The following is a 16,510-nucleotide window of genomic DNA, read 5'->3' as shown; positions in this document are numbered from 1 at the left end:
TTTGAACACTGTCTTTTATACAGCTAATTTAGTGTTCCGACTAATTTCTCTCTTATTCCATATCAATTTATTCAATTGACTTCCCACCATACCAGCTTTGCTGATTCTGTTGTCTATTTCTATATTTAATTTACCATCTTCAGTAAAAATCGTGCCTAAGTAGCTGAAATGTTTTACTTGTTCCACAGGTTCTCCATTCACAACACAGTTGACATTTTCAATGATTCTGCCTACTTTCATTGTCTTTGTCTTTTTATTACTGACCTTCATACCATATCTATTATAACAGTTATTCAATTTAGTCAGGGAATCTTGCAAACTAGTAGGATTTATTCAGAAGTATAATATCATCCGCATAAAGCAAAGAGCTGACATTAACATCTCCAAGTTTGATATCATGTTTAATACCACTTTCCTTCATAATGTGATCTATACAGATAATGAATAACAGAGGGGATAATGTACATCCTTGTCTCACACCAGATTTAACATTAAACCATCTTCCTGTACTTCCTTCAATTCTAACTGCTGACTTACAACTCAAATAAAGACTAAGTATTGCTTGATATAGTGCCATTGACACCATATAACTGCAGCGTATTGAATAGCTTCTCTCTTGGTACCTTGTCATATGCCTTTTCCAAATCGACAAAACTTAAATACAGATCTTTGTTATATTCCCATGCTTTCTCAACCATTTGTCGTAAAGTGAAGATCTGATCCTGACAGCCTCTATTTGGCCTGAATCCAGCTTGTTCTTCACCAAGCTTTTCTTCCACAATTCTTCTCAACCATTTCCCAAGTATACGTGCATAGATCTTGCCAGGAACACTCAATAGGGAAATACTTCTGTAATTCTCACATTCAGTTTTATTTATTTCTCCTTTTTATTTTATTGGTACTATGAGAGCTCTACTCCAATCATCTGGAATTTGTCCCTCTGTCCAGGCCCTCTGAACTATGCAGTGTAGCCACTGTAAAACTTTTATACCTCCATACTTGAGTGTTTATGGTCTAATATCATCTACTCCAGCTGCCTTTCCACATTTCAGACTTTTGATGGCTTTTTCTACTTCAAGTATGGATATGTATTCCTGACTACATGCCTGGTCAGTGTTTTTTATCACTGTGCTGTCATCACTGCTTGTTTCGTTTAGCAGTTTTTCAAAGTAATTACTCCATACTTCAAGGATATCTTTTTCTCCTGTTTTCATGTCACCTTTATCATCTCTAACTCCTTTTACAACACTCTTTCCTCCATTCCTAAGCTTCTTCAACAACCTCCAGAATATTTTGCCACCTTCTTGATATTTATTTGCTATATTCTTGCCAAAGTCCTCCCATGAATTTTGTTTAGCTAGTATCAGGTGAGTTAATGCAGTTACAAGTGCTTTGGAAGAGTGACATGTATCAGCTGATTAAATCCTAGACCTATCAAATAAAAAACCAATTTGGAAAAAAGTGAGTGACTAGAATCTTAGTAAGAAAATCGTCATTTTATTGTGTATATATATACAGACATTAGATATAATTTAAACTGGGTAATCAATTATTCAGATAAATGTAGTATTATTTAATGCATATTTTCAACCAGGTTTTACCGTCATTCTAAATGCAAACTCGGATTTAATTATAATAAATAGAAATGAGCAATTTACCCAGGGTATATGCATACTGGTTTAGGTTTTTGTAAATTTTTCCCATCCACAGGGTAGAAAATGTACAAATCAGGTGTGCATTTGAAAGCAACCTCTCAAGTATGTGTGTGTGCATGTGTGTGTGTGTATTTGTCATTATACATGACCAAAATAACAAAAACCTTACATCTTCAATATGTACAAGCATACCTCTTCAAAATATACAAATCAGATGTGCATCTGAAAGCAACTCCATGAGTATGTGTCATTATACATGACTAAAATAACACAAATCTTACCTCTTCAATTGTTGTTTTGGCTCTTAAATCTGAAGGCTGTACAATATGGCCAGTTATTTTTACATTTCCGTGAACAACTAATGCTTCATCTGGTCTATCATTATTAATGCCAACTCGACCCTTTAAAGAAAGGAATTAAGACTTCTTCATAAGTATGTAATCAAGTTTAATAAAGAAATTACTTTCTAAACTAAAACACATTCTTTTTTCATTCCCTAAATCTTAAGAATAAAATGGAAAATTATTATTATTATTAAAGTCCTTTGACCAAAACTTTGTAAACAACATTACACTACTCAAGAAAGATATCATTCTAGTCACTCTCAATACAAAACCAACCTATCACAGATAACTAATAATAAAGATAACTTTACTCAGTGCTGATGGCAGGAAAGTGACAGAAGCAGAAGAAATAGTTCAATTACCAAGTGATCACTTTGGAAGGATATATCATCCAGGTGGTGACTTTGTAGTTATTGACATGACGGAGACTGATGTGAGAATTGAGGTAGATGAAATGCAGTACTTAAAGTATTGAAAAATATGAATGTGAATACTGCTGTGGGTCTAGATGATATATCAGCTCACGAGCTATGAGAACATGCAAGTAAACTAGCAGTACAAAGTTGTTTAAGTGTCATGTCTGGCAAGGTTCCAAGGGAGTGGAAATTACATTAAGGTGGCTGCAAGACAGAAGTAGCAAATTACAGACCAATTAGTATCTTTGGAGTGGGGTAAAAGTCTTGGAAAAGTTGGTTAAAAGTAAAATTCAGGAATGGGTGGATGGGAATATGATACTCTGTATGGGAAGCTTTGTAAAAGGTAGGTGCTACCTCAGTAATTTATTCATATTTCATAATAAGATGAAGCAGAATTGGATAAAGGAAATGGCTACACTATGATACTGCTGAACTTTGCAAAGGCATTTGACGGAATACCACATGGAAAATTATTACACAGGTAGGAAATGGGAATGGATATGAGGTTGGCGGCATGGATGGGGGATGGCTGATAGACAGACATCAAAGAGTGGTGCATGGTGGAGTGGAATCAAGACAAATGAGGGCAACTAGTGGAGTGCCCAAGGCTCTGTGCTAGTACCCATACTATTTAATGTGTACATTAATGATATAGCAGAAGGGAGATATTCAGTTTTCTGCCAATGATGCAAAACTCGAGAGGGCAACAACTGATAAAGGTAATATAGATATCTTGCAAGATGACTTAAATATATTGGAAGTGTGGGAAAAGGACAATGTTTGTCAATTCAATATTGTAAAATGAAAGGTAATGCACATTGGAATGAAGGAGTTACATACTTCATATCATATTGAATGCTATTAGTTTACAGGAAACTGATGGGGATAGGGATCTGGGGGTGATGGTGGACAGAGATTTGAAATTCAGAGGACATATTGCAAGAGTTGGCAAAATAGCTCAGAGGATTACTTGGATACGGAGGAACACATTGACAAGTATAGATAGGGAGGTTATTATCCCTCTTTATAAGGTTATGATTCAGCAACATGTTGACTACTGCGCACAGATTTAGTCATCTGCATTTCTAGGGGACTGGGAGGTAGTGGAGATGGAATTTAAAGATGAGTGACTAAGCTTGTGACAGGTCTGTGAAATATTCCCTATGAAAATAGCTTGAAGGTGTGTGGATTGAAGAGTTTTGCTAACAGCAGAGGAAAGAGGATATGATAGAAACTTATAAGTTACCAAAGGGATTTTTTAATTCATAGGAGTATGGGGAAAACAAGGACTCACTTGAAAGTTGTCTAAGAGTGTTGTTATTAAGGTTGTGTGCGGACTATGTTCTTTACTTGGAGAGTTGTGAATGAGTGGAATGGGTTGCCAGAGGTAGTTGAGTGCCACAACTGTGAATAAGTTTAAGAAGATGTAGGATAGGTATTGTGTTAATGGATAGAGTGGGTCTTCCACAATGAATCTTCTGACTTCATGGAGTATCTGTATAAATAATAATACTAATTCATCTCCAAATTCAAACTAAAACTTTCTCACAGCTAAACCATAAAACTAGCCCAAGGATAGACACATCAGGCTAATAGACCTTATAACACATTTTGACCAATTACATGACACTTTTGAATGTAATCAATGCAATATTTGATAAGGCTATTATCCCCAGCAAACTAAAACAGCATAATTACATCTCTCTACAAACAGGATAAAAAAAAAAAAAATGACATACAGAACTATAGACCCATTGCCAATGTACTCATAATGTCAAAAACTTGAGAAAAAATAATGCAGAGTAGATTATAAAATTACTTACAAAAGTCTAATATAATCTCACAAAAATAATACAGATTCCAAAAAACAAAAAAAAAAGCATTATTAGAAGATATTACAAGTACTTAGAAGATATTACAGACACCATATACAAAGGTCTCGATAAAAACAAATTTCTCTTCCTCTTCCTTCATCCCCACTGCAGCTGTATTGTGGAACAGCTTTCCCTCGTGCATATTCCTTCAAATCCAATGTGAACAGGTTCCTATTTTCCAAATTCTCTTCTTATACACAGTACTAACATACTATAGATTGACTAACTAACCTCTCGTGTATGGGACCAACATAAAAAATAAAAATAAAAAAAAGATAATCTATTCTATTATATATAAAAAGATAAGCCGAAATTTGAAACGTTTTTATGTCACATTTTTTGTCTCTTCATTGTTTTGAAACGGCCAACAATGTGTTTGCCTTCATGAGACAACAATCTGTTGGCTGTTTCAAAACAATGGAGAACTGGCTTATCAGCCCAGAACTCGGGGGGGGGGGGGGGCAAAGCCTCCCCTAGTACTATACTAATATTATACTTATACTGTTAGATCTCTAAAAACAACTTGGCAACTATATTACTGAAAAAATTACACTCCACTGGAATTCACAGAAAGCAATACACCTGGTTCAGGAATTGCTTGTCAAACAGAATCCAGGCAATAAAATAAGTGCCAACGATAGTACAGGTATTCAAATTGAACACAGAGTTTCTCAAAGGTGCAATATTACCACCCACCCTTTTTTAACATATACTTTTTTAGTATAGTACTAGGGGGGCAAAGCCTCCCCTAGTACTATACTAATATTATACTTATACTGTTAGATCTCTAAAAACAACTTGGCAACTATATTACTGAAAAAATTACACTCCACTGGAATTCACAGAAAGCAATACACCTGGTTCAGGAATTGCTTGTCAAACAGAATCCAGGCAATAAAATAAGTGCCAACGATAGTACAGGTATTCAAATTGAACACAGAGTTTCTCAAAGGTGCAATATTACCACCCACCCTTTTTTAACATATACACAAACAATATTCAACAATATTCACAACCTCCCCATACAGAGCCAGATATATAAGCATGCAGATGATACCACACTATTAACAATCCACAAAGATCAATATCAAACTGTCCAAAACATAACAACACCTGAATGAATTAACAAAGTATTTTCATAACAATTCAGTCATAATAAACAGTACCAAAACCCACGAGTTGCATATCCTGTACCAATTACACTACACAGTCACATTCATCATTTATTATCAATGCTAACTGCTGCATGTTAAATACCTGGGTCTTTATAAAGACTGTCACCTTAAATGGACCAAATACAATTGAATACCTTCAAAAACCTTCACGCTACAGCAGCTAAATTGTTTCAAGTAAAAGATATGATTCTAATCAACACTATGCAAATTAACTACCAAAGCATCTGTGAAACAGTACTAAGATACAGCATAACAGTAAATGTGAACACTGTAAATAGTCACTTGTCTAAATTGCAAATGTTGTGCAAAAGAATAATTTCTATGGTGCTTTGGAGAGCCAATATACACGAGCCACTGACCAATTCTTGAATGGCTTCACATAAAATTTTAAGGATATCAAACCAAAGACACTATGCAATCATATTAAACAACTACTTTAACAATGATTACCATAAACATAGAGACACATACTACATAATGCAGCCTACTACTACTACTACTCTTTCCATTACCAGGCACTACAATAATACATACAGTGCAACTATGAGAGACTGATACCTTCTCTGCTCAACAATCTTCCACACAACTTAAAATACTCAAACAGTTATTTAACACTAAAACAAGAACTATGGAAATGATACCAACGGCATCAGCACAACACATCTAAAGAACTGAAAGGCTACACATGATCAGTTATCTAGACAATTAAAGGGAAGCCAGATGCACATATGCACGAAAAAACAAACAATCACAGTAAAGAATAATATACAAGAGGGTCAAGAAGGTTCTGATAAACACCTAAAACAAAAATTAATTAATTTTATGTCTTCTTATATATCCTAAAAGAACAAATTATTACAATTTGATGAAACATGGGGGGTTAAAGGGTTTTAAGATATGTTCTTTCTTATGGTTACATCAGTTGCTTTAATATAATTTTTGTTCTAGGTGTTTATCACAACTTACCAGACTCCCCCCCCCCCCTCATAATAATGTCTCTGGTTTTCTGCCTGATTGGCAGTGGATAGCATACCTCCTCTCCAATTAACAGCTTGTGGGCTCATACAAAAAAAAAAAGAAAAAAAAAAAAGAATAATTCCATCCTCTTCACAAAAGCTTAATCTAGCTTTGAAGATAGTGGAATTAAACACCACACCATGCATAATCTTATTACCACATAAGCATCTAGGTTAAATTACATGAACCAATATTACCCATAAAACTTTGTACTTTAAATATTATACTTTTTCCTTAAGATTATGAATTTAATCCCTGATTGCATATACTTCACTCTCTTGGTGTGTATCTTATTATTATTAAATTAAGAGGGTGATTGAAAAATTATGCTCATAATTACTAACTGTTATTTGCATTTATTGCAAAAAAAAAAAAAAAAAGCAATACTTTGTACTGAAAGCTGTATGACAATGTTGTGCTTATATCCTTACATTATATCACTTTCTATATATAATAATGTCATGATTCTGTTTCTACCTGATTTAGTTCACTTTATATTTACCATTCCTTCCATTCTTATCTGTCCCTTAGGGATCAAGTCCCTAATGAAGGGTTTATGACGAATTAATGCAGCCAGCTTGTTACTCCTCTGCTGCATTCCCTAAGGGCAAGTATTTTATGACTGTAATCCGTGTGTCACAGGGCCAGTTTGCCTGTTCTGAGGGATGAAAAACCCGAGTTTCCAGGTGAAAAAACCCTCTACCTCCATATGAGACTGGCTGACTCACCTTTAGTTGAAAGAGGCCAGATAAAGGTTCCTCACATTAAGGATGAGAATCGAGCCCTGGATCTTTCTGACCAAAGGGGTTCATCTATACCGACTGAGCTACGGAGGCTCTTATTTACCATTATTACTAAGAATTTCTTAATTTAATGACATTTTTCACTTTATTTCATAAATATAATTAAAATTATGGATAATGGCATAATTTTGTTCCCTTAAATTTGTTCATTTTGATATGATTTACAATTATAAATACAAAATAAAAATCATCATTGTTATTATTAGATCTCTATGAAGTCAAAAGACTCATCACAGGAGGTTCCACTATCACTCACACTCACACAAATTCATCATACCGTACCTTAAATACACTCCTCACTGTCTTCCCACTACGCTCTCAGACAATGCATTCCAATCATCCACCATGCAACTCTCCATGCAAAAAAACCAGCTCCTCACCTCCTTTGCTCACACTTTCTTTATACAGCTTCCAGGAATAATATCTTGTTCTTCCCCCATCTTCCCCATTCAAGATAATTCCACATGAATGTACTAATAATCCATTAGCAGCCTATATGTTTCAATCATATCATGCCTCCTCTTTCTATTCATCAATCTCTGCAGATTACATTTCTTTAATCTGTCTTCCTATTCAACATTCCAGAGACCAGAAACCATTCTTTGGATCTTTTCCAATATTATCTTTTCATCCTTTTAAAAACCAGCTGAGCAAATATGTGTATAATAACCCAAATGTGGCCAGATAAAAGCTTCGTAAACATCAGTGCCCTCTGAATCACTGCTAAAATCTGCTCTGTTTTCCTCACAATTTTAGCAATGTGTCTGAAATTTTAGGGTTCTTCTCCATAATAACTTCCAAATCTTTCATCTCCTCCTCTAAGATATTCCCATGAATTGTATACTCTGCATTCCATCTTTGCTTCCCAAATATTAATACCTTACACTTTGCAACACTGAACTGAAACCTCACTAACTTTCCTACAAAGCCACAATATGCACTTCAACCTCACAATTCTCTCCAACTTTCCATTATATGCAAGTAATTGTACATCACCATTCAGACCATTCCCAATGTCATCAACATGAGGTTAAACAGTAATGGCTCAAACAGTTGATAACTTAAGTAATACAGACATGGAACTAATACTTGACTGCTTCTATATGGCCCTAATTCTATGTGATGAAGCTGAGTTTCAAACTAAACAACTAGGTAGTAAGAATGGGTGGTCTTATTTATAAGTGGAATTAATGCAGCATGTTAGCACAGACTATTGTCACACTGTTGTCACTGCCTATACCACTGACCGAGGTGCGTTGTTGTAATTCTTCCACCCACAATAACTTCACACAGATGGAATTTTAACAATTTTGTAAACAAAATTGTTAAACTTAGAGCAGAGTATAGTAACCTGGGAAGGAAATATTGTGGCAGCTTTGTCTTTAAGGAGTTTAATTTTGATTCTAGTCGTTTTGATTTTTTCGTGAAATGTGAGGCAGATGGAAGGAGTATGTATGCAAAGTGGAATCTGAATGGGGACTTGATGAGCGGTAACATATTGGTAAGTAAGTGTTAGTAGTGAGAATGCCAAAGTTGAAGTTGAAAGTTGATGGACAATTGCTCAACTGATCATGTTTTATGGTCATGTTTTAGTAATATACTTGTTTATTACAATAAGATGACCACATAATAAGTTGATAGTCAAACCACAGTGGATACGGTTGGATATTAGACTAGTGTATTGGATCAGAGATTGGATATCTGATAGGTATCAGCAAGTTGTGTGTGGGGGAGCAATATCCCGGAAGAGGTAAGTCACTAGTGGTGTGTCGCATAGGGCCATTGTTGTTTAACCTGTATTTTAATATTATTGGGGAAGATTTGGATGGGGATATTCAGTTGTTTGCAGATGATGCAAAATTGGGATGACCTATGAGGAGTAGAGCAGACACAAGAATAGTTAAATAGATTGAGTGAATGGGTACAGCATTGGGGATACCAATTCATGTTGCAAAATGTAAGGTTTTAAAATTTGGGAAGCAAAGATCGGACATAGAATTTATGCTTGGTGGGGATATATTGGTGGAAGTGGAGAAAATAAAAGATCTTGGGGTGATGGTGGATAAGGATCTAAAATTTAGAGGATACAATGCAAAAATTGTGAGGACAACACAACAAATTCTGGGAATGGTGCAGAGGACACTGACTTGTAGAAGTATAGAGATTTTTGTTCCATTGTATAAGGGCTATTGAACTACTTGATTAGGACTTGATCTTAATGAAGGCCTTGATCTACTGTACACAGATTTGGTCACCTGGTTTTCAAAAGAATGAAGAGTTGTTGGAGAGGGTCCATAGACAATTGACCAAATTAGTTTCAGATCTCTGGAATGTTAAATATGAGGAAAAGCTAAGAAGGTGCAATTTACTGTGTCTAGTGGATAGGAGGAGGAAGGGGGGAGTGATATAATACAAGTTGGTAATGGGGTTATAGGATCAATATTGAAAAGGTTTTTCATAAAATGATGGGAGATCAGGGAAGAACAAGAGGTCATCACTGGAAGCTGTATAAGGAGGATATGTACAAAGGAGTGAAATACAGGTTTTTTGCATGCAGAGTTGTGAATGATTGGAATCGAACATTGGTCCTGAGAGTATGACAGAGGAACCTCCTAGATGAGCCTTTGACTCCATGGAATCTGAGGATAATAATAATAATTTGCAATAAGTTGCTCTATAATGCCATGATGCATAGCCTGCTCTATTCTCAGGCATTTTCAGATAAGGTAAATCACCTAGCATCATTCTTAACCTCCAACTGCTATACTGATTATCAAGGCAAAGCACCGCCTATGTGGTGCTTTACTAAGAACTGATCCTGCCTTTTCTAGTCTTTTATCAAAAAGATATTACTGTCGTTATTATTAAGATCGAGGATCTCCATGGAATCAGAAGACTCATCATGGGAGGCCCATCCTAAAAAATTCAAAGTCTATCATATCACTCCTTAAATTCAGTCACTTCATGTTCTCACAACTCTGTCAGCCAATGCATTCTGCTGTTCAACAACCATCCGAGCAAAGAAGCCGCTCCTCACCTTCTTGCTCATGAGAACTTCTTTTCAATCTACAGGGATGGTCCCTTTTTCTCATTCCTTCTCTTTATTCCACCAAATGTGAGAATTCCCCAGAATCAATCCTGCAACTACCTCTCATCAGTTTAAAAGTCTCAATCATATCACCTCTCCCTTCTGTCTACCAAAATTTGCAATCCACATTCCTTCAGTCTGTTCTCATAACTAACTTTGTACAGTCCTCATATCATCTTTGTTATCTGCCTCTGCACTCTTTCCAAGGTTAATTTATCTCCTTCAAATCCTGGGGACCAAATTTGACACAATAGTTGGAATGTAGTCTGATCAGGGCTTTATGCAATCGAATGACAATTCTTTTATCTCTCTGTTTTTTAATAGAAGGAACACTAGCTTCAAAAGTTTCGGAATTTATTTTAGATACCGTACTGCAGGAAGAGGAGATGGGATTCAAGATTTGGGAGTGATGTTGAAAGTAGACTGAAGTTTAGAGGGCATATTGCAAGTGTTGTAAAAACTGTACATCGTAGTGCTGCTATGATAAGAAGTACTCTAACATATAGGGATAAGGAAGTGGCTGTGCCACTATATAAAGCACTGGTCAGCCCACACTTGGACTCTTGTGCTCTAATTTGGTTTTCAGTGTGATTTTCAGTATGATGTGGAAACATTGGAAAGGGGTCCAGAGATGAGTGACTAAGACCATATCAGGACTTTGGAATGTTGGCTATGGAGAAAAGGTTGAAGAAATGTGCATCGCAGAGTTTGGTGGACAGGAGGAAAAAGAGGTGATATGATAGAGACATTTAAGTTAGTGAGAGGATTTTATCAGCTTAATCCAAATGGGATTATAAAAAAGAGTAGAAGGCAAGAGGAGAAAAACCAGGGGCCATCTCTGGAAGTTATGTATACATGGAGAACTGTCAGTTAATGGAATGCATTATTAAAATGTGTTGTTAATGCAAGGAGTGTTAAGGATTTTAAGATCTCGTATGATAAATATGTTGCCAGTTGAATGGATGGTGCAATAATAATAAATAAAGCCAGAGTCATGTATAATGCATAGCCGAATTCAATAAGCTTCTACTTCTCTAACCTGGAATTCTTCACTGTCTATCAAATCTAGGCAATATTGACTGATTTGACAATTAATATGAGTACCAAAAATATTCTCCTCTAGCCTTTGAAATAACCCCATGTAAGATACTTAGAACCCTGAACTTACAAGATGTATATTCTATTATGGCTATAAGCTTTTTTCATATTTTGAATAAGCAAAGATTTTATATAACATTGTATAACATTTTCCCTTGATGAGTCTAAGGACTCCTTGGAGCTGCCCGTAATAATAATAATAGTAACATACCATTCACTAGTAGTTTGTTAGAGAGATGTGCAGTGTTCTGTTTGAAAAACAAAAAAATTCATGAAATATCATGAATGGAAAAGTCTGGGCAAGGAATCACTTCCACACGTGCGCGCGCACGCACACACGCGCGCACACACACACACACACATTAATGAAAACAGACTCCACATAGAAAGATAGTATAAAGAAAGCTATAAAAAATTACTGTATCATTTATATTTGAACAAATCTGATAAAGCATGTTTATCCCCATTATTGATTCCACTTAACACTTCATCTATGTTACTGCAATTTCTGTTGATCCTTTTGTTACTAGCTCTTGCTGGGACTTTAATTATAAATCAGACACTGCTGCTCTATTACAATTTTTTTATCTGAAACATTGATCTTTGTTGATCTGGCCATTTATGTTTAATATGTGACTCACACTCATGAAAGGTTGTAAACCAATAACACAGTACTGTGGATGGACCAGGATTTTTTTTTTTCTAGTTCTACAGGTACAAAACTGATTTTCCGGCACATCCTTCGGGTAATCTGTGACTACCTGACCAGTTCACTGTGCCACCACACATGGCATTGAATATGGTAGATGCTCACTTAATTGTTTAAACCTGCAGTTGGTGATGATCCCTGATTCTCAGCTTATTCACTTACATTTATCCCTAAATAGAGACTTATAAGCAAGGCTCAGTTCATGATGGGTAAGTTGTGGCATTCTTAAGATTTGAAAATTCATCAACATTTAATGAAATTTTGGCAATCACTTTATAGGATTTAATGCTTCAAAGGAGAAAGAGGTCATTCATGAGTTGCTTGAATATGCAAAAACTGTTAAAGCAGAGAAAGATCAAAGTACATTTAACAACTTTGCTTCAAGATGTTCAATTACCCTTATGTCATTAAAGATCTACAATGAATCTACAATGAATGCTATGAAAACAGACAGTAATCTGTGAGGTCGTTAACTGTGGAAAACTTCAATGTGGAAAAGAACACAATATATATTCTAGCCTGGTTGGCCGAGTGGATAGCATATCCACTCTCCAGCCTAAAGGCTGCAGGTTCGAATCCTACCATGGGCATGGATGTCTGTGATTGTCTGTAGAAATACCTCTGGTGGTCAGCGGTAGATGGCGTTGGTGTGGTTGCGGTCAGTTGATGATTGAATGGTGGAATGATTGAATCACCAACTGACCACAACTACACCAACGCCATCTACTGCTGACCACTAGAGGTATTTCTACAGACAATCACAGACATCCATGCACATGGCAGGATCCGAACCTGCAGCCTTTAGGCTGGAGAGTGGATATGCTATCCACTCGGCCCACCAGGCTGGAATATATATTGTGTTCTTTTATTCAATGCATTATCTTATCCAGAAACGTGGCTCCAAACATGGATCTTTTTTCCAAAGCCATTTCAGGCCTCAAATAAGCAGGATGGTAGTCTCACACACTGGGTAATGAAATTTATCTACCACCTAAAGACAATCAACACATCTAAGTTGACAGCAGAATTTGAACCCAAAGTCTGTTGGTTGAGAAGTGAATATGCTAACCACTTAGTGCTAATGTTCCATTAGTTAAACCAATCAATGTTTTCTTTTTATTTTTTTAATGTAAATTCCACACAGGCTGCAAAATCTATAGTACAATGCATGGGCAATCATCAAATAACATACCAAAATGATTATAAAAATGAAACAACAAGAGGAAATTTTATTAATATATTATCTTTATGCACATAATCTAGTTTCTATAAATTTGTATTTAAAAACCTCAATTGATTTTAATGGCAGTACTCATAGAAAAACCTGTCTCCAATGCAGTTCAAGAAATGGTTATCCTGCTTATTAGAATTCATTACACCAAATTAATCAAACAAAATTCAGTGAGCAGTCATCAAGGTGTTTCATCTGCAGTGTGATATCAGAAGCTCAAGTGTAGAGAATGAAATGAGAGAAGACTTGATGGTGAGCGAGCACGAGATATATGAGGAGTTAAGTAAGCTAGATGTCAATAAAGCAACAGGACTTGATGGAGTGTTGCAAGGAGTTAGCATCAGTCTTGGCCTACCTGTTCAAGTCTCAAAGGAGTGGAAGGAAGGCAAAATTGTTCCACTTCACAAAGGTGGTGGAGGCTAAGGCAATAAATAAGCCGATCTGTATATCTAGAGTTATAGTTAAGGTAATGGAGAGGTTATTGAAATATAGGATACAGAAGTGGGTTGATAACAGTAGTATTCTTTGTGCTTGTCAGCATGGGTTTGTTAAAGGTAGGTCATGTTTTACAAAATTGCTTATGCGTATAACAAGGTGATTAATGTATTGGACAAGGGAAATGCATATACAGTGGTATACTTAGATTTTGCAAAGGTTTATGATAGATTGCCACACCACAAGTTGGTCACTAAACTGAAGCAGATGGGATTGGATGACAGACTAGTGAGTTGGATAGGTATCAACAAGTTGTGTATGGGAACGGCACCATCATGAAAGAGGAAGGTCACTTGTGGTGTGCTGAAGGGGTCAATTTTGGGACCATTGTTATTTAATTTGTATATTGGGATAGGTTTAACTGGTGATATACAATTGTTTGTAGAGGATGCAAAACTGGGAAGAGTGATGAGGAATCAAGCAGAGTGGCCTTACAGGAGGACTTGAACAGAGATTGTATGAGTAGGCAAAAGTATGTAACTGTCAATTGAATGTTACCAAGTGTAAGCTTCTGAAATCTCGTTGGTAACAATGGGATGCAAAGTATACACTTGGCAAATTCTTGAGGAACTAAGGTGGTGGACAAGGATCTGAAATTCAGAGGTCACATTGCATAAGTTTTGAAGACATCACATAAGATTATGGAAATGATTTGGAGGGCTTTAACTTGTAGAAATAAAGAGATTCTGATTCCATTGTATAAGGCATCATATAGATTATTGTGCACAGATTTCATTCCCTGGTTTTCATGGTGATGAAGATATGTTGTTGGAAAGGATCCAGAGAAGACTGACTAAGGTTTGTAACTGGTCTTTTGGATGTGGTATATGACAATAGATTGGGGGAATGTAGTTTGCAAAGCCTTGTGAATAGAAGGAAGAGAGGGGATATAACTGAGATATTTAAGTTAGTAAAGCATTGTTACCAGGTTAATATTTAAGAATTTTTTTGTGAAATGGAGGAAGAGGGGAATAGAACAAGGAGACATACCTGGAAGTTGTATAAGGAGGATGTGAGCAGGGGCATAAGGAGTAGTTATTTGCATGGAGAATGGTTGGTCAGCAGAATGCTTTGCCTGTTTGTCTATTTCTAAGTGCTTTGAATGAAACCTTAATTACTTGGATCTGCTATCCACCCCAATAAAAATGAAAATTACATTCCATGACTTATGGACCACCCTGTACTATATGTTTACAAATAAACGTTTAGTGGATAGAAGCCATATAAAACAAATAACAATCAAAGCACGCATGCACACACACACATATATTATTATTATTATTTTGGTAACCTCCATGGGATCAAAAGACTCATCGTGGGAGACCCACTCAACAAGCAGCATGTCTATCATAATCAGCTTTGAAGTTATTTACGCTACCTGCATTCCCAATGTACTCTGTCAATGCATTCCACTCACTAACAACTCTCCATGTAAAAATATCTACTACTCACACCCTTCTTCACCACGCCTTTATACAACTTCCAGGGATGACCTTTCGTTCCTCCCATCCACTCGTTTTATAATTCCTTCAGTATTAATCATACAATCCCTTAACTAACATGAAGGTCTCTATCATACCTCTTCTTTTCCTCCTATCCAGCAACTGCTGTAACCCACATTCTCTCAAAGGGCTCTTCATACTCAACATTCCAGAGTCCTGATATCACTTTGGTTATTAGTCTTTGAACCCTCTTTTGTGTTTCCACATAATAATGAAAACTGAGTGAGCGAGCAAATATGAGCAAAACAGTTCATATGTGGTCTGACCAATATAGGGACACCACCATCTCCTTATCCCTACATGTCAATGTACTTTTTATCATAGCAGCAATACGATGCACAGTCATTGCAACACTTGCATGTGTCCTTGGAACTTCAGTCCACTGTCTACCATCAATCCAAGATCCAGAATCTCATCCACTAACTGAAATACAGTTCCACCAATACAGTACATATTGTACAGTATGTAGCCTAATATCTCTGTATCCCAAAGTATAACATAACACCTTGGATTTATTTAATAATATTAAAACTGCAACCCAACTCATTTGTCCAAGCTAAAAGTCTATTCAAATCTTCCTGTAGAGAATTAGCATCAGCACTACTCCTGATAACTGACATCATCGACAAACATTTGAAGATCCCAGTCAATCCACATGAAATATTATTAACAAGTAAGTTAACCAGTAGGGCCCAAGAACAGAACCCTGATACATACCACTAGTAGCCTTCCTTTTCTGAGACACTGCACCACCATCATACACAACTTGCTGGAATATCATTCAGAGAGCAAATCTCTGATCCATTTAATCAATATACTCTCTATTCCAATCCCTTGTAGCTTGCACACCAACTTATCTTGTGGTAATCTATCAAATGCTCTTTGAAATTCGTGTGTAGAGACTCTTGGAAAGTACAAGAATAACACTGTATATGATTCTCCATTATCCAACATATTCATCACCTTATCACAAAACATAAGCAGATAGCTAAAACAAGACCTGCCCTTCACAAACCCATGCTGACCATCATAGATGTCCATCACCCAATCCTGTATGCTATTTCTAACCAATTTTTCCAACACTTTGATCACAACTGCAGATA

At 36.2% G+C, this 16,510-nt stretch overlaps 1 protein-coding gene across 4 annotated transcripts in view; it reads right to left on the bottom strand.

Annotated features, from left to right (window-relative positions):
• LOC150092685 (uncharacterized) overlaps window positions 1–16,510 on the bottom strand; it is a 491,968-nt gene that overhangs the window by 147,908 nt on the left and 327,550 nt on the right. For all 4 annotated transcript variants that reach the window (XM_090414354.1, XM_090414355.1, XM_090414357.1 and 1 more), the window contains exon 13: window positions 1,937–2,056. In XM_090414354.1, the coding sequence (XP_090270480.1) occupies window positions 1,937–2,056 (120 nt within the window). The remainder of the gene's footprint in view (window positions 1–1,936; window positions 2,057–16,510) is intronic.

The sequence above is a fragment of the Typopeltis vanoorti genome, chromosome 25 (genome assembly GCF_054136105.1).
Source record: "Typopeltis vanoorti isolate ZY-2024b chromosome 25, IOZ_Tvanoo_1.0, whole genome shotgun sequence".
Classification (NCBI taxonomy): Eukaryota; Metazoa; Arthropoda; class Arachnida; order Uropygi; family Thelyphonidae; genus Typopeltis; species Typopeltis vanoorti.
Note: the sequence above shows the minus strand (reverse complement) of the source record. Positions and strands in the feature narration are given on the sequence as shown.